This window comes from Rhinopithecus roxellana, chromosome 9 (genome assembly GCF_007565055.1).
Source record: "Rhinopithecus roxellana isolate Shanxi Qingling chromosome 9, ASM756505v1, whole genome shotgun sequence".
Lineage (NCBI taxonomy): Eukaryota > Metazoa > Chordata > Mammalia > Primates > Cercopithecidae > Rhinopithecus > Rhinopithecus roxellana.
In genome coordinates this window covers 6,424,284-6,441,612 of record NC_044557.1, presented here as the reverse complement: position 1 = coordinate 6,441,612, position 17,329 = coordinate 6,424,284, and the positions used below count along the sequence as shown (strand labels likewise).

At 45.8% G+C, this 17,329-nt stretch overlaps 1 protein-coding gene and 1 pseudogene across 7 annotated transcripts in view; both read left to right on the top strand.

Annotated features, from left to right (window-relative positions):
- HGSNAT (heparan-alpha-glucosaminide N-acetyltransferase) overlaps positions 1-14,511 on the top strand; it is a 50,402-nt gene extending 35,891 nt beyond the window's left edge. For 5 of the 6 annotated variants that reach the window (XM_030937476.1, XM_030937479.1, XM_030937478.1 and 2 more), the window contains 9 exons: positions 795-955; positions 2,256-2,371; positions 5,757-5,878; positions 6,592-6,718; positions 7,984-8,070; positions 11,259-11,336; positions 11,961-12,031; positions 12,130-12,242; positions 13,355-14,511. In XM_030937476.1, coding sequence (XP_030793336.1) covers positions 795-955; positions 2,256-2,371; positions 5,757-5,878; positions 6,592-6,718; positions 7,984-8,070; positions 11,259-11,336; positions 11,961-12,031; positions 12,130-12,242; positions 13,355-13,536 — 1,057 coding nt within the window. In that variant the 3' untranslated portion in view covers positions 13,537-14,511. Of the gene's footprint in view, positions 1-794; positions 956-2,255; positions 2,372-5,756; positions 5,879-6,591; positions 6,719-7,983; positions 8,071-10,734; positions 10,822-11,258; positions 11,337-11,960; positions 12,032-12,129; positions 12,243-13,354 lie in introns of all 6 variants that reach the window. The other variant, XM_030937481.1, reaches the window with a different exon arrangement.
- Positions 14,512-14,697: 186 nt separating this feature from the next.
- Positions 14,698-15,774, top strand: LOC104668315 (annotated as a pseudogene). Its single transcript, XR_004059245.1, has one exon. The product of XR_004059245.1 is annotated as an uncharacterized LOC104668315 (transcript).
- The last annotated feature ends 1,555 nt before the right edge of the window (positions 15,775-17,329 follow it).

Genomic DNA, 17,329 nt, shown 5'->3' with positions numbered 1-17,329 from the left:
AGTTTTCTGGTGGAGTCTAGGTTTTTCCAAATATAAGATCATGTTATCTGCAAACAAGGATACTTTGACTTCCTCCTTTCCAACTTGGATGCCCTTTGTTTCTTTTGTCTGATTGTTCTAGCTAGGATTTCCAGTGCCATGTTGAATAACAGTGGTGAAAAGCAGGCATCTTTGTCATATTCCAGATCTTGGAGGAAAGGCTTTCAGTTTTTCCCAGACACACCAAGGAATGCAGCAAAAGCAAATTTTCATCTCTGTGATCTGTTGCCAAGCAATTAGAAAAATCAGTATTCTAACTTTTTTTTTTTTAAATATAATTTAGTTTGGTCAAAGAAAAGAAAGGAAAAATGTGTATGACTCAGACTAAATGGAGAGAATAAAAGTAAGCTTTCATTTTTCTTTCAGGTGCAGAAGTGTGTATAGAAATGATTGAAATGTCTGTTTGTTTTTCAAGGGCTTTGAGGGTGTGCTAGTGAATGTCTAGTTACTTGGAGACATTATTGTGGCATCGAATCATCATTTCTTTTTGATAACGAAATGGGAGGGTTGTCCTTGGAAATTCCATTTAATATTAAAGAAATGTTCTCCTAAGACAGGACTTGAAGGTGCACCTTCCAGCCCCATGGGGCTATATTCTGAGCTCTTCCTCTACTGTTAGCTCAGTAGTATTTCAGTAATTGGCTACTTTAAACAAATTATGGTTGCTTCTCTTTTATAGCATATTATAAAATGTTACTGATATATAGACAAAAAAATTGGAAATGGCCACCTATTAATAACTGGATTCTTTTTAGGTTTGTATTTATTATGGGATCTTCCATTTTTCTATCAATGACTTCTGTACTGCAACAGGGATGTTCAAAATTCAGATTGCTGGGGAAGATTGCATGGAGGAGTTTCCTGTTAATCTGCATAGGAATTATCATTGTGAATCCCAATTATTGCCTTGGTCCATGTAAGTACTTTTTCCCTCTGTTATATATATTCAGGTTGAAATATGGAAACTATATGTTGTAATTTGAGAGAAATGCAATTCCTCCATCTCAGGTGCCTGCAAATAGGGTAATTATTGGGAAAGTATATACAATGGTTGTCTAACTGTGAGCATTATTATTATTATTTTTGAATTTTAGACTTGGGAGGAGCCTCTGAGACTACTCACACTCTTCTCTTGTACAAAGGAAAAGTCTGAGGCCAAGAGTGATTGAAGGTTTTCTCTGGATCATCTGAGTGTAGTGAGAGGCTAGCAGGGACCAGACCAGGCTGCCTTGGTCTCCAACTTTGCCCCCTGCTAATGTGATTTCATCAGCTTTCAATAGTGTGCGGTAGTTCACGAATCCACCTTCACTGGCACTTGTATGGCAGCTGGGTTTCTGGAAGGAGTGATATCTTTGTCATTAGTTTAGTGGTGTGCAGGGACAGCAGAGCTGAGGGAAGGCATGTGAACCCTCTGCTTTCAACAAGTATCAGAGTCGGGAGGGCACTAGTCACTGTCCTCAAGGGCCTTGCACTGTCATTAGCAGAAGAGGACACAAGTGTCTAGACAATGGCCAAATGGAGCCAAGCAGAAGAGGACACAAGTGTCTAGACAATGGCCAAATGGAGCCCTCAGGCAATATATACTTTTATAGGCACTAGCAAGAAGTGGAGGTCACTTCCAGATGGTGTTTCATATGAATGTGGCCTTGGTGGAACTCCAAAAAGGGAACCACTGCTTCCAGTAGGATTCATTTTAGGGTTTGTTATCAGGTCTGTTCTTCTGGTCATATGGTCGGGTAGCAGGTAGGGCAGGGAGTGTTAGTCAGTGGCATTCTTGTGGTGATACAGCTGGGTAGTGGGTAGGGCAAGGAGAGTGGCTTGTGTTGGGCCTGCAAGGTCCTGGCGGACGTGCAGGTTGATTGCAAATTCCTAATAGGAAAGAGCCAGGGTCAGGCGCAGGCCTGGCTTTACCACCACACCTGAGTAAGACGCTTTGGTTCTTATCCTAGTCTGCCACCAGGGCAGCTTCCTGTTTTGAGTTTGAGCCATGTCCCTGACTGACCCTCCCTATATTAAGAGGGATTGGCCTGTTTTTGGAAGCTGGGCTGAGCCCATGTCTCTTGACCATATATATTTCCACGTCCAAGAGCTTAAAAAAGACTTGCTTAGATGCAATATAGATATGTATGTCTTCCCTTTTAGGAAACAAATAATGTTGCCCTGGGATGAGACAAGAAGTCTTGGCTAACACTCGACCTAACTTGTGTCTTCCACAGTGTCTTGGGACAAGGTGCGCATTCCTGGTGTGCTGCAGCGCTTGGGAGTGACATACTTTGTGGTTGCTGTGTTGGAGCTCCTTTTTGCTAAACCTGTGCCTGAACATTGTGCCTTGGTGAGAAACCATGTTTTAATTAAGAAAAACTTTTTTAAAATTAAATAAATGTATTGTGTAGTGATACGGTCTCACTATGTTGTCCAGACTGGTCTCTAACTCCTGGCTTGAAGTGATCCTCCTGCCTTGGCCACCCAAAGCGCGAGGATTACAGGTGTGAGCCACCATGCCTGGCCAGAAGCTGTGTTCTTGTTGTTGATACAGGGTCTTGCTGTGTTGCCCAGGCTGGAGTGCAGTGGTGTGATCTTGGCTCACTGAAGCCTCAACATCCCAGGCTCAAGTGATCCTCCCTCCTCAGTCTCCTAATTAGCTGAGACTACAGGAGCGCACCACCATGCCTGGCTAATTTTGTCTATTTTTTTTGTAGAGACAAGGTCTCACCATGTTGCCCAGGCTGGCTTCAAACTCCTGGACTCAGGTGATTTTCCTGCCTTGGCCTCCCAAATTGCTGGGATTACAGGTGTGAGCCACCATGCCCAGCTAAAACAGTGTTTTTTTTAAAAAAGAGAGAACAGGCCGGGCGCGGTGGCTCAAGCCTGTAATCCCAGCACTTTGGGAGGCCGAGACGGGCGGATCACAAGGTCAGGAGATCGAGACCATCCTGGCTAATACGGTGAAACCCCGTCTCTACTAAAGAATACGAAAAACTAGCCGGGCGACGAGGCGGGCGCCTGTAGTCCCAGCTACTTGGGAGGCTGAGGCAGGAGAATGGCGTGAACCTGGGAGGCGGAGCTTGCAGTGAGCTGAGATCCGGCCACTGCACTCCAGCCTGGGCGACAGAGCCAGACTCCGTCTCAAAAAAAAAAAAAAAAAAAGAGAGAGAGAGAACAAAGGGGGATATGGTTTTTAGAACTTCTAAAATTTCTGCGTGCAATACTGTACATCTGCTAATCAAATACATTCTGATTTTCACTTTCATTATTTTATTTAATCTTTATATCAATTTTTTTATTGTAAAATACACATGACATGAGATCTAGCCTCTTAACAAATTTGTCAGCAGACAGTAATCACATGCATTCTTTTTTCCTCCTATTTTTAGTTGATACGTAATAATTGTACAGATTTATGAGGCTCAGAGTAATATTTTGATACCTGTGTATCATACAGTGTATAATGATCAAATTCATCACCTCAGTTATTATCATTTCTTTGGGTCAGGAACATGCACAGTCCTTTCTGCTAGTTTCAAATGCATTCTTTTTTACTTACTTCTTGGAAACAGGGTCTCACTCTGTCACCCAGGCTGGAATGCAGGGGCATGATCTCAACTCACTGTTGCCTCGACCTCCCAGGCTCAAGCGATTCTCCTGCCTCAGCCTCCTGAGTAGCTGGGACTGTAGGCATGTACTACCATGCCCAGCTAATGATTGTATTTATTGTAGAAATGACGTTTCACCTTGTTGCCCAGGCTAGTCTTGAACTCCTGGGCTCAAGCGATTTACCGGCTTCAGCCTCCCAAAATGCTGGGACTACAGGTGTGAGTCACCATGCCTGGCCCCATTCTTTTTTTTTTTTTTTTGAGACAGAATCTCACTCTGTCCCCTAGGCTGGAGAGCAGTGGCACAATCTTGGCTCACTGCAAGCACCTCCCAGATTCACGCCATTCTTCTGCCTCAGCCTCCCGGGTAGCTGGGTCTACAGGCGCCCGCCACCACGCCTGGCTAATTTTTTGTATTTTTTAGTAGAGATGGGATTTCACCGTGTTAGCCAGGATGGTCTCGATCTCCTGACCTCGTGATCCGCCCGTCTCAGCCTCCCAAAGTGCTGGGATTACAGGCGTGAGCCACCGTGCTTGGCCACCTGTCCCCATTCTTGATGGTATTAAATAATACCACCAGCATCCAGTTTGCTGGTTCAGTCTCATGGGACATTATTGCGATTTTTTTCAATTTCATTGTAGCATAACATATATATGTAAAATTCATGTAACATTTTGGTATCTATTCAAATGCTGTAAAATTCAATTTTGAGGATGATCCCCAGGTAGGGCATGGGAGAGTGACGGTATTGTGCTTGGCTATTTGCATTGCTTCTTTATCAGAAGTGTGTCAGAGTCCCATCTCATTTGTACTTACTTCCTCTCTTACTATAAGTTGCTAGGTGGAGTTTACCCAGGTGACAGTTACTTCTTTCCCCCACCCACCATTAGTGACAAAAATTCTGATGGAAATGTTTAAAATCTTCCATTTGGGGTCCTATTCAACAATCAGTTAATAAAACTGTGTTGTCTTCTAGCTTCTTTCAAGATATGTAACTAGCAAGTTCATCACTGAATCCCGTGTTCTCTGGGTGCTTCCTGTAATGTTCATTATCTACTTTGCGGGGCGTTTTAGTCATTGTTGCTCTTTCCCCCTCTGCCCTTGTCATTAATGTGTCCCCTGGCTGTGTCCTTAAGGTGAAGGAGAGGCGAGATATGCATGAGTGGGCACGGAGCTTGGTCTGCCATGGATATCAAAGCTGCCATTTTCAGCCCTTCTGTGGGACCTGAGGGTCCACAGAGGCACATCCCAGGACATCACCATAGTGTGAGGGGTTCAGTGGGACGCTAAGAACAGGTGGGCTGCACCCTTTCTTCTTTCAACCACACAGATCCAAAAGTTTGAATTTCATTTTCTTACTTAAAAATTTTATTTTTAATTTTTAAATCACAGGTATATTGATGTATAATTCGTGTACCATAAAAATCCCATGTTGAAAGTGTACAATATGATGATATTTGCTCTATTCAGAGTTGTGCAGCTGTCACCAGTCTATAATTCTGGAAGGTTTTCCTTACCCCATGAAGAACCCTGCACTCACCGCCAGTCACTCCCCACGTCACAACTCACCCAGCTCCAGGCAACCCCAGCCTACTTTCTGTCTCTACACATGTACCTGCTCTAAGACAGTCCCTATACACGAAGTCATATAACATGTGGCATTTTGTGTCTGACTGCTTTCATTTAGCATGCTTTTTGAGGTTCATCCATGTTGCATGCGTCAGCACTTCTTTCCAAAATTGCTGAATTAGATTCCGCTTTAGGGATACACCACATTTTGCTCACCCATTTATCAGTTGATGGACGTTTGACTTGTTTCCCCTTTTTTTGCTGTTGTGAACAATGTTCCTGTGTGTATGTGTACAAGTTTTTGTGTGAACATATGTTTTCAGTTCTCTTGGGTGTAGGAATAGAATTGCCTGCTGATTTCTTTTGAATGGGTGTTTTGCTGTGAGATTTCATGGAGAGGGAACATCTGGAGAACGTAACGCATAGTCAGTAAGTTTTTGTATTACTGCCAAAATGGCCAAGAAAAGAGTCACTGGGAATTTCCCAAAGACGTGCTTAGTCCCCTTCTATTTGCATTTACTTCATGCGTGTTTTATTTTTCTGCCCCCCCTCAGGAGAGGAGCTGCCTTTCTCTTCGAGACATCACATCCAGCTGGCCTCAGTGGCTGCTCATCCTGGCACTGGAAGGCCTGTGGCTGGGCTTGACATTCCTCCTGCCAGTCCCTGGGTGCCCTACGTAAGCGAACCCCTGGGAGTCATCCCTTGTGCATGTCCTGTTCTGCCCAGTCAGAGGTTCTGGGCTTTCACAAGTCTGAAGTCAGAGGAATTCTCTTTCCCTCTTCCTTCTCCTTTGAGGCCTGCTTTGCATGGGGAGAGGAGATTGGCACGTGTCCGGAGTGATTTCCCTGTGGGTGGTGTGAGGGTCAGCTTGAATATAAATCGGGCCTCCCACCTTCACAGTGTGGGAGCAGTTTATTGGTGAGCGTGCATGAGCCAGAGGGACGTTTTAGCTGGCCCATGTTGGGACTCTCTGAACTGGGCTGCATACATAGCCAATATACACCATGGTCGGGTTTTGTTTTTTTTTTTTTTGGGAGATGGAGTCTTGCTCTGTTGCCCAGGCTGGAATGCAGTGGCATGAACTTGGCTCACTGCAACCTCCACCTCCCAGGTTCAAGCAATTCTCCTGCATTAGCCTCCCAAGTAGCTGGGATTACAGGTGCACACTACCATGCCTGGCTAATTTTTGTATTTTAGTAGAGACAGGGTTTCACCATGTTGGCCAGGCTGATCTTGTACTCCTAACCTCAGGTGATCCACCCGCCTTGGCCTCCCAAAGTGATGGGATTACAGGCGTGAGCCACCGTGCCCAGCCTGAGGTTTTTTCATTCTCGTCCCTCTGTTTGCCCTTCTGAGGTCTTGTCATTTACATGGTTTTTGCCTTCCTAGTGGTTATCTTGGTCCTGGGGGCATTGGAGATTTTGGCAAGTATCCCAATTGCACTGGAGGAGCTGCGGGCTACATCGACCGCCTGCTGCTGGGAGACGATCACCTTTACCAGCACCCATCTTCTACTGTGAGTTCGCTTAGAACTGGGAGCTCAGGCTTTCAAAAGTGAAGGAAAGAACAAGCCAGCCAACTTTAAACCATGCCCATTTAAGAAAATGCACTGAGAACTGATGTTTATTTGAAAAGTCTGCTAACTTAATGACTTTAGGGTTCACTGTATGGCAGTGTGATTAATTATTTTGGATTTTAAAGTGAGAATGTGGAGCTGGGCACAGTGACTCACACCTGCATTCCCAGCTACTCGGGAGGCCGAGGTGAGAGGATTGCTTGAGCCCAGGAGTCCAAGACCAGCCTGTGCAATAGTGAGACCCCGTCTCTCTAAGGAAAAAAAAAAGTGAGAATGCATTGTGTAAATGATCATAGCACAGTGCTTTTCTGTACGTCTCATGTCAGATTTCCTGGCAGCAGACCTTGAGACAGAGGGTCACATGCAGGAAGTTGATCAGGCAGTCCTTGCAGGGGAATGAAGGAGGCAGGACTGCCCAGAGGGAGAAGTTGACTTGCACTGCAGCCCCAACAAAGGACCCAGGGGCACCAGGGAGGCGCTACAGAGTTGTTCTGAATTGAGGCGAGGGATTGGGCCCTTCCTACCCCCCGATGGTGCGGAAGGCCCCCTGCAAAAGGCTGATCCCTGGAGAGGCAGCTGTCTTCAGTCAAGGGCAGATCCAGAAGAGGCCCCTGTCTGAGAGCTGTGGTCATGAATACTTCCAGCAGCTGGAGGAATGAAGGCTTCCGTGCTGAAAGGGTTGGAGGGCTCTGGGGGTGCATGACAGCACCTATTACACTGTTCATTTCCAGATTTCTACAATTTCTGCAGTAACATTTATTTTATAGTAAGAAAGATACATATTTTAAAATGTTATTTGCCTTAAAAGAAGATAGGAAGCTGTTGATGCTACAGTAGGGTTGACTAAAAAGAATAAATCTGGAAATTAGGAAGGTACGTGCATTGCATTTGAAGCTGGTCAGGGAGGCGTCATGTCACAAGGCCTGGGGCCAGTGCTGTTTGCTGCTCTTGCTGCAATCACGGTGGCTGCTAGACCGTGGCTTGTCCCTGGGCATCTCTGTTCCCTGCTGAGTGTCCACACCGCACACTTTCTTAGCCAGAAGCATTCTGCCTGTTATACCTCTAAGTTAGCAATGAATTTCTGCAGTAAAAACAGAAAACCATGGTGTACTGGAGTGTATTCAGGTTTGTATTTGGTCTAGGAGCTGTTTGTGTGTGTTTTCGGGTCAGTGAATGAGTGCTGCCTTCTGCTTCTGTTTGTTAAGGTGCTTTACCACACCGAGGTGGCCTATGACCCTGAGGGCATCCTGGGCACCATCAACTCCATCGTGATGGCCTTTTTAGGAGTACAGGTATTTGTTCATTTCATTAGGTTACTTTTTCTGACAGTTTATGATGTTTTATTCACTCATTTAAAAACCATTTCATTAAAATAATTGGAAGCATATTCTGTCCTGTGCTATGGGTCTAATATATTCTGTTATCTTTGACAGATTGTGCAGAAACAAAAGTTACTGAAATTCAGCACATTTAAGTAATTAGATATAATTCTTATATTCCCCCCAAAAATCTTATTTATATGACTTATCTTAGCTTGGCAGTTTCTGGATAAAATGTTTCTCTTGCCAAACTGCAGTGGCTCATGCCTATAACTCCAACACTTTGGGAAGCCAAGGCAGGAGGATCGCTTGAGTCCAGGAGTTTGAGACCAGCCTGGGCAACATAGTGAGACCCTGTCTCTACAAAAAATTAAAAATATTAGCCAGGCATGACGGCACACGCCTGTAGTCCCAGCTACTTGGGAGCTGAGGTAGGAGTATGGCTTGAGCCCAGGAAGTTGAGACTGCAGCGAGCCTTGATTGCACCACTGTACTCCTGCCAGGGCAACAGAGTGAGACCCTGTCTCAAAAAAGAAAAAAGGGTTTTCCTGATGGAGTATGCAGACTATATGGGTGTTGGTAACAATGGGAAGTCACTGTGTCATTTGTCACAATTCTTTCATATACCCTTGTATTAGTCTGTGTGTCCTGACCTAACAAAATACCCGAGACTGAGTAATTCATAAAGAACAGTAACACTGCAGGTTCATTTGTCTGGTGAGGGTCTGGTCTCTCCTCCCAGGGTGGCAACTTGATTGGGGCATGTCGTTCAGAGGGGACAAATACCATGTCCTCACAGGGTGTCCCCACCTGCTGGTAAAAGGGCAGAGACGGGACTTACTGCCTCAAGCCCTTTTCTAGGCCATTCATGAGGGTGGAGCCCTCACGGTGCAGTTACCTCCCGAGGCCACACCTTCTCATACCGTCACCTTGGTGATTAGGTTTCAACATAGGAAATTTGGAGGGACAGACATTCAAACCACAGCACACTGTCATGGCTTCAGAGCATGAGAATTTATACCAAAGTCAATACAGGTTATTCTTGGTTTGTCTCACCTGTCTTTTGTTAAAGTTCTGAGCAGTCTAGATTTCAAGTCCCCAAAGTTCTCCTTGTTGGTGTTTGAAACTACTGTTTGAGGGGAGCTAACTGGGAGGGGAAAAGACTTTTGGAAAGCATTGCCGGCAGAACTTTCTGTGGGAATAAAAATATTTCTTCTCCGTGCTATCTAGTGGGGCAGTCCCTAGCCAGGTTTGCTGTTGAGCATTTGAGATGTGGTGAGTGTGACTGAAGAACTGAATTTTAAATTTTACTTGATGTAATTTTAAATTTAGATGGTCACTTGTGGCTAGTGGTTTGGCTGTTGGGTAGTGCAGATCTGAAGCATACACAGGTGACCCTGGAACACCTCGGGGCATGGGGACACTGTCCCCCCATGCAGTGAAAAATCCACAGAGGACTTTTGACTCCCCCAAAACTTAAACACTAATAGCCTGCTATTGACCCAAAGCCTTACATCAACTGTCGATTCACACATATTTTATAAAAATATTATGTACTATATTTTTATAATAAAGTAAGCTCAAGAAAAGAAAATGTTATTAAAGCCATAAGGAAGAGAAAATCTATGTCCTATTCACTAAGTGGGAGTGGATCATCATGAAGGTCTGCATCTTCATCATCATGTTGAGTAGGAGGAGAAGGAGGAGGAGGGAGTGGAGGAGGAAGAGGAGGAGGATGAGGGTGTGGATGAGGAGGAAGAGGAGGAGGGTGTGGAGGAGGAGGATGAGGGGGTGTAAGAAGAGGAGGAAGAGGAGGGTGTGGATGAAGAGGAAGAGGAGGAGGGTGTGGAGGAGGAGGAAGAGGAGGAGGGTGTGGAGGAGGATGAGGGGGTGTAGGAAGAGGAGGAGGAAGGAGTGGAGGAAGAGGAGGAGGAGGGGTAGAGGAAGAGGAGGGGTGGAGAAGGAGGAAGAGGAGGGGGTCAGAGGAGGAAGAGGAGGAGGGGTGGAGGAGGAGGGGTCAGTCTTGCTGTCTCAGGGGTAGCAGAGGTGGAAGAGAATCCGCGTATAAGCAGACCTACACAGTTCAAACCTGTGTTGTTTAAGGGTCAGCTGTACATTTTGGTGATGAAATAATTTTGTATTTAGAAATACTGCCTTTATCTCTGTAGCACTTTCTAGTTGATATTGTGCTTTTCCGTACATCCATGTAATCCCTACATATGCTTTCTAGGTAGATCTGTGTCCCTGGAGTGGTCAGTCGACTGGGGAGGCTAGGAGTGCAGACCTGGAGCCACACTCCCTGGGTTTGTGTCCAGCTCTGCCACTTCCCAGCTGGGTGACCTTGGGCGTGTGGCTGACCCACTCTGTGCTTCAACAGCACCTACTTCAGAAAGGTGTTGCAAGGATTGAATAAGTTAATTCATGTAAAGTTCCAAGAACTGGCACATAAAAACATTGATTAATATTAGCTATTACTATAAAATTATGTTTAAAGCTTCTTAACCTTTGATATTTTCAAAAATGAATTCCTAATTTCAGAGGGATTGTATGTAAAGTCCATATTTCACTGTTTTTAGATGTTTCCCTGCCTCCCCCACCCTGCGTCTGGTTCTACCCTGTCCCGGTCCCTCTTCCTAGTGCTGCTCAGACTGGGTCACCGAACAGGCCTGTCTAAGGGGACCCTTGTCACCTTTGTGGGGAATTCTCCTTGGGCCCTGCCTGGAAGTGAGAGCCACGGAGCCTGCCCAGGCGCCTCTTCTCCTCCTTTCCCCACACCCTGGGCTTCTGCATTCCCTGCAGCACTGGAGATGTGGTGTGGCTCTCACGCTTCCCCCGAGCTCTGTGCCTGCTGCCCCATTCTGCCCAGGAGCCTCTTCCTGCTGGGACCCTCTGGTGCTCTGGCCTCACCTCTGTGGCTCCTCTCTGATGCCTCCTCCTCTCTGATGTTTCCTCCTTCCCAGAGAGGGTGTTCATCTCTGGTCCTCCTTCAGCCTCTACTAGTCAAAGGCAGGGGTGATGTTTCCCTCCTCCCTGTAATTCCAGCACCTAGTAGCTTGCCCAGCAAGTGAATCTCTTTGTCGTGTAGTTAAGACAGTGGATGAATATGAAATGAAAATATTCCTTTGGCAATTCTTTTGGTCACACTGTGTTATCTCCTCCAGGCAGGAAAAATACTATTGTATTACAAGGCTCAGACCAAAGACATCCTGATTCGATTCATTGCTTGGTGTTGTATTCTTGTAAGTAAGCAGCGTTCCTCACTGAAATTCCTTTCCTTCACACGTGTATTTAAAAGGAATAAAATGTTTAGCAACACTGAGATAGCCATTGTCACCACATGGCAGCAGGTACCATTTTCTTCACTTGAATAACAGAGAGGAACAAATCTTTCCACCTAAATGCACAGATTTATTTTCTTAGGAAAATGTCTTTATCAATAAGACAGTGTTTGCCATCAGATAGCCAGGAATGCCTGAAGAAATGTGAGGTATGGGCTCTATGTGGAGTGGTGTATCAGAGAGACTGGGCAAATCAGACCAGGTTGCAGACATCAACTTCCAGATTACATGGGAAAGAGAGTTGCAAGGTTGACTGTGTATTTCATCCTGACCGCAGTCATGCCTCTTCTCCGGAGTCACTGTCATTTAATCAGTAAGCTTACCCTCTTCAACTCAGCAGAATGGTGAACAGATTTTGGGAGAATATTTTTTAGTTCATACATTTAAAAAATATGTTTCCAGTTAAAAGAGAAACATTTCAGCCTTCTCTACGTGATTAAATAACTAATATATATTGATGTTGAAACCAAATGTTTTCTGAGATAATAATATAAAATATTAACATTCTTCTCTTCCCCGTTATAGGGGCTCATTTCTGTTGTTCTGACGAAAGTTTCTGAAAATGAAGGCTTTATTCCAGTAAACAAAAACCTCTGGTATGTATGGAAAAAGCATGATTTTATGGATGATTGTTCATGTTGAAATTGGATTCGTTCTGCACAAGCACTGAAAACACCTCCTCCACCCCTCCCAGGTCCCTTTCGTATGTCACCACGCTCAGTTCTTTTGCCTTCTTCATCCTGCTGGTCCTGTACCCGGTTGTGGATGTGAAGGGGCTGTGGACAGGAACCCCATTCTTTTATCCAGGTAAGTCACCTCCAACCCCAAACACAGCTGGGATGGTGACCAGGGGGGTGGGCCCAGGGACCGCTGGAGCATCCTCGGTCTTGAGCCACTGCCCTAGTGGCAGGTGTCCAAAAGCCAGGCTGAGGGAGGAAGCAGCAGGGGCCACATTGTCCAAGGTCACATCAGGTGTCACTGGCCTGCTCCGAAGCAGTCCACCCCATTTTCACCCATGTAGGTTGTGGAGTCCTTGTATGACAGTTTGTGACCACCTGTTTCTTCAGTCTATACCAAATTGTGGAGGAGCGGAAATGATTCGGGGCACATTATCCAGTTTCTGGTTCTTAATAATGGGACTATGCTTGCTTTCTTAATATAAATCCACTACCGTAGAGATTGTGCATTAGAAGAAATACCAAGAGGTGATATCAAGGGATAAATGGAATGATTTGGATACAGTTCCACCCAAGGACTTAGAAACACACCAGATCATTTCGATGCCTCATTTCAGCTCTTTGATTTGAGGAATAGTTACATTCCTTGGACCGCAGATTTTCTGCCTAGAAAATATAAGTTATAACAACAATTTTAGCTTTCCTTTCAGATTTAGTATTCAGGAATTACGCTGTTAGAAAATGAATATTTTCTAATACCCTTTTTATTGTTTTGAGACAGAGTCTTGCTCTGTTGCCTAGGCTGGAGTGCAGTGGTATGATTTAGGCTCACTGCAACCTCCACCTCCCAGGTTCAAGTGATTCTTGTGCCTCAGCCTCCCAAGAAGCTGGGATTACAGGCGCACCCCACCACACCCAGCTAATTTTGTATTTTTAGTAGAGACAGGGTTTCACCATGTTGGCCAGGCTGGTTTTGAACTCCTGGCCTTAAGCGATCCACCCGCTTTGGCCTCCCAAAGTGCTGGGATTATAGGCGTGAGCCACTGCACCAGGCCTTTCAATAATTTTTTATATGGTTTATACTTAAATACCTAAGATATGCATTACTTATTTTTGGCAGTAGCCAGCAATGGAAGTGCACACTTTTTGTTTTTTCATTGAACTGGTTTCAAGAATTAAATAGACAGTCAGATATGACTCATCTGTAAGAAACATGATCTTCTGTATGTCTCTCTCCTTAAGGAATGAATTCTATTCTGGTGTATGTCGGCCATGAGGTGTTTGAGAACTACTTCCCCTTTCAGTGGAAGCTGAAGGACAACCAGTCCCACAAGGAGCACCTGACTCAGAACCTCGTTGCCACTGCCCTCTGGGTGCTCATTGCCTATATCCTCTACAGAAAGAAGATTTTTTGGAAAATCTGATGGTTGCCACTGAGATGTGCTGCTGGAAGACTCTAGTAGGCCTGCAGGGTGGACTGAAGCAGCCTTCCTTAAAGGGAAGCATTCATTAGGAAATTGACTAGCTGTGTGTTTACAGACTCTGGGGGAAGATGCTGGTGTCCTCAAACTGGTTAACTGTGACACGGCTCGCCAGAATTCTGCCTATTTGTGACTTACAGATTTGAAATGTAATTGTCTTTTTTCCTCCATCTTCTGTGGAAATGGATGTATTTGGAACTTCATTCCGAGGAGATCAGCTTTAACTTTCCAAAAGGGAATTGCCATGGGTGTTCTTATTCTGTGGTGGGTGAAACAATCTGAGGTCTGGTTCTTGCTGACCTTATTTCCCTGCAAACTTCCTTTCCACGCTTACGCGGACACCAACGTGAAATGCTGTCACTCCTACTGCGGCTGCTATGAAGCTTACTGGATGTGATGTGTCACAATTTAGTCTATTTTTTTGATTAAATGCAGTTTAATGTTTCCAGAAAGCCAAAGTAATTTTCTCTTCAGATATGCAAGGCTTTGGTGGGTCCAAAAAATGTCTATCACAAGCCATTTTTTCCTTTTCCTCTCTCAAAAAGTTAAGATATCTATGTGTTATTCCTATCCCCTCTTGCCTATGTATCTGTCTGTCTGTCCATCATCTTCCTTCCTCCCTCTCTCTGTGCATCTGGATGGCAGCCACTGCCCAGGGGAGTGACTTGGGGAGGGCAGGCACTGTCCTTGCCCATGGGTCCAGCTGAGCCATCCCTGCTGGGTGAGATGCTGGGCAAGACCCTTGGCCCGCCTGGGCCTTGGCTTCCTCACTTGTGAAATGAGCGGGAAGATGACTTTCAGTTCCCTTCCACCTCTTAGACATGGTGAGGTGACAGACATCGAAAGCTTTTCTGAAATCTTCAGAAGAAACAGTTTCATTACAGAAAACTCTTCAAAATAAATAATAATGAAAATTTTAAAAACTCTCATTGGAGTAAGTCTTTTCAAGATGACCCTCCACAATGGAGGCAGTATTCCTACTTGTCATCACACAGCTGAAGACATTGTTTCTTAGGTGTGAAATCGGGGACGCAGAGACACAGGGCACTGTTCATGGGAGGCATCGTCACCCTTCTCAGTGTTCTGTGGGAATTTCTTATGTGAGGAAAACGTGGCCACAGGGTTGTGCTGTACCCACCCTTCTCCGGCGAGACAGCCCTCGGCCTGTGCCACTGCTTCCAGCCTCACCACTGCATGACAACTTTTGGTCTGTTTCCAGCTCTGCCCTCTGCCCTGAATTCTCATCCGGCTTGTACTTGCCTGCTTGACCCCTCCACCTGGAGGCCAGCCCATGTCTCAGGCTCAGCCCTACCCTCCTCTCCTCAAATTCAGAGTGTTTCCTGTTTAGGTTTCCCTGGCTTTGTGAATGGATCATGCGTCTCTAGGTACAAACCTGCCATCATCTTTCTGCCTGCCTCACCTCCACCAGATCTCCCCAGTTCTGTCTCCATCTTCCACCTGTAGCTGCTCTGTTCTCATGGTCACTGCCACATCACTCGAGTCCAGACCCTTGTTATCATTTTCAAACTGGACTCCTTCCCTTGTTCCCCCATTCTTAAAGCCACCTGTCCACTGCCACCAGATTAAGCTTTCTCTAGCCAGATCACCTCTCTTTGAGAAACCTCCATTGAAACGGAAACACCATTGCCTGGCACACATACTCACATACTCACCTTCCCGTCTTGATCCCCATGCATCTTTCCAGCCTCCCCTTCCACTCTACTCCCTCCTGCCCCTCCCCTCTGAATCCAACACAGCGGGCTTCTTCTGCCTCCATCACATCACAGAAGTACCTCCTGCTTCTGGTTTCAATTAGAGCCTTCCCCGATTACATTTTCCTCTGAATTTTTTCCTATCTACATTTGATCTGTCATGTTTAAACCCCCTACTTCTAAAGGACCTTCTCTAATCTCATCCTCATCCCCAAATAGTGTTTTCTTCCTCTGGGTTCTTGTAATGTTGGTATCAATCTCAGCATTTAGTGCTTCCTGCCTAGTGTGACAGTTACCTGTGTGCATGTGCAGTTTCTAATTTCCCATGCTAGACTGTGAGCTTCCTAAGGCAAGAATCATGCCTTGTTGGTTTCTGTATTCCTCATGGTGCCAAACACAGTGCCTTGTACATTGCAGGCGCTAAATAAACATTTTTAAAGCAAAGTGATGTGGATTTTTAAAATAAATATTTAAGTGCTGGTAAGATGAGCATGTGTCCGGGGTGCCCATGAAATGTTCATGGGGCTGTGTGGGGACAGTTGTCATTCCTCCTCCTGCCACCCTTTTCTTGCAGTGAGTCACTGTGGATGGTCCGAGCTGTGTCATCCCAAAGTTCAGCAGGGAAAGCTGAGCTGGGCCTCTCCAGATGAGTTTTCTAGAAGTGTTTCTCAAACTGTGGGTTACATCAACTTGGGTGTCTTGAGCTGTAAGGAAGGAACTCTGGAGTCAGCTGGGCTACAGGGGAGCTTCTCTAAGTCCCGCAGCAGGCAAGACCCAGCCCGAGCTTGCTGTCAGCTAGTGGAGGCAGCTGCCGCTGGCCCAGGTGCTGGACACCAGGTATCCCCTCTCCTCCCACGAAGGGTGTGCCATAATCCCCTTCAACGGGAAATGCTTCCCAGAAGCCTCTCAGCAGCCTCCCCTCCTGTCCCATCCGCTAGAAGCGCCTTGCTTGTCCCAAGACCAGCAGGGACAGGGAAGTGTCCGAGCCTGTGGCTGTGTGGAGGAAGGCAACCCCCTGCACAAGACTAGGTTCCTTTGGGAAGGGAAGAGGGAGTGTGTTGGGGTAAGGGGTAGAGCAGGGGAATGGTCATGGGGCAACAACTGCTGGCAGCTGCAACAGGTGCATGGCATCTCACAGGGAGGCAGGGAAGTGCGAGCTTGTATGTAATGGAGCAAAAAAATTACATTCTGTAGAATGGGAAGAGAAAATGTGACATTTTTTATTTTTTTTGCATTTATATTCCTAATTCCTACTTACAATAAAGTGAATATACTGCTGCTATAGGTCATAAAATGTATCTTGAAAGATTAAGCCAAGTATGAACGGGTATTTGAGAGAGGAGAGTAACTCTTTGGAGACAGGTGCCCAGTTAACCATCCTTTGTGGTCCCCTGGGGTGTGCGGGGAGCTCTAGGTGCAGGGTAGGTAGAAATGCAGAGGACTGTAGGGTCTAGAGTGGTGACAAACAGGCAGAAAGGAGTAAGTTCCAGATCCTGGGTGCTCTCCAAAAGCTGGGATGCCCACAGGGGAGAAGGCAGCACAACCCTTAGAGAAAAATCCCACCACCGAAACCCTCTCCCCACCCCAGCCCCTTCTGGCCCCTTGTGCCCCCACATCCCTGCACAGGGGATGGTGCAATCTTATGTCAGCCCCTGGCTCAGACGGGTGTGAATCACCATGGTCTGTGCTTACTGAGCTAATGCTTAGGGTGCTTCATGGCTTTCTATAGTAAATCCAAAATTTGTTTGGGTGACATATGACCAATGAAAGTTCTGTAAGTATGGGTATTAATGAACATTATGTGACAATGAAGGCTTTTGTATTATAGAAGCACATATTCAATGAATTCTAAGCACAATCCCAGTAGTATTTATCTCATTCTTAGGTCATCTTTGCAAAGCAGGCAAAACCAAGCCAGGTCCTGCTGCCTTGACTGATGGTGGGAAGAGGCGGAGTGTATGGGTCACCAGGCAGTGGGGAAGAGAGAAAACCAGCGTGGATTGCACTTCACTCTCCCAGCTCCA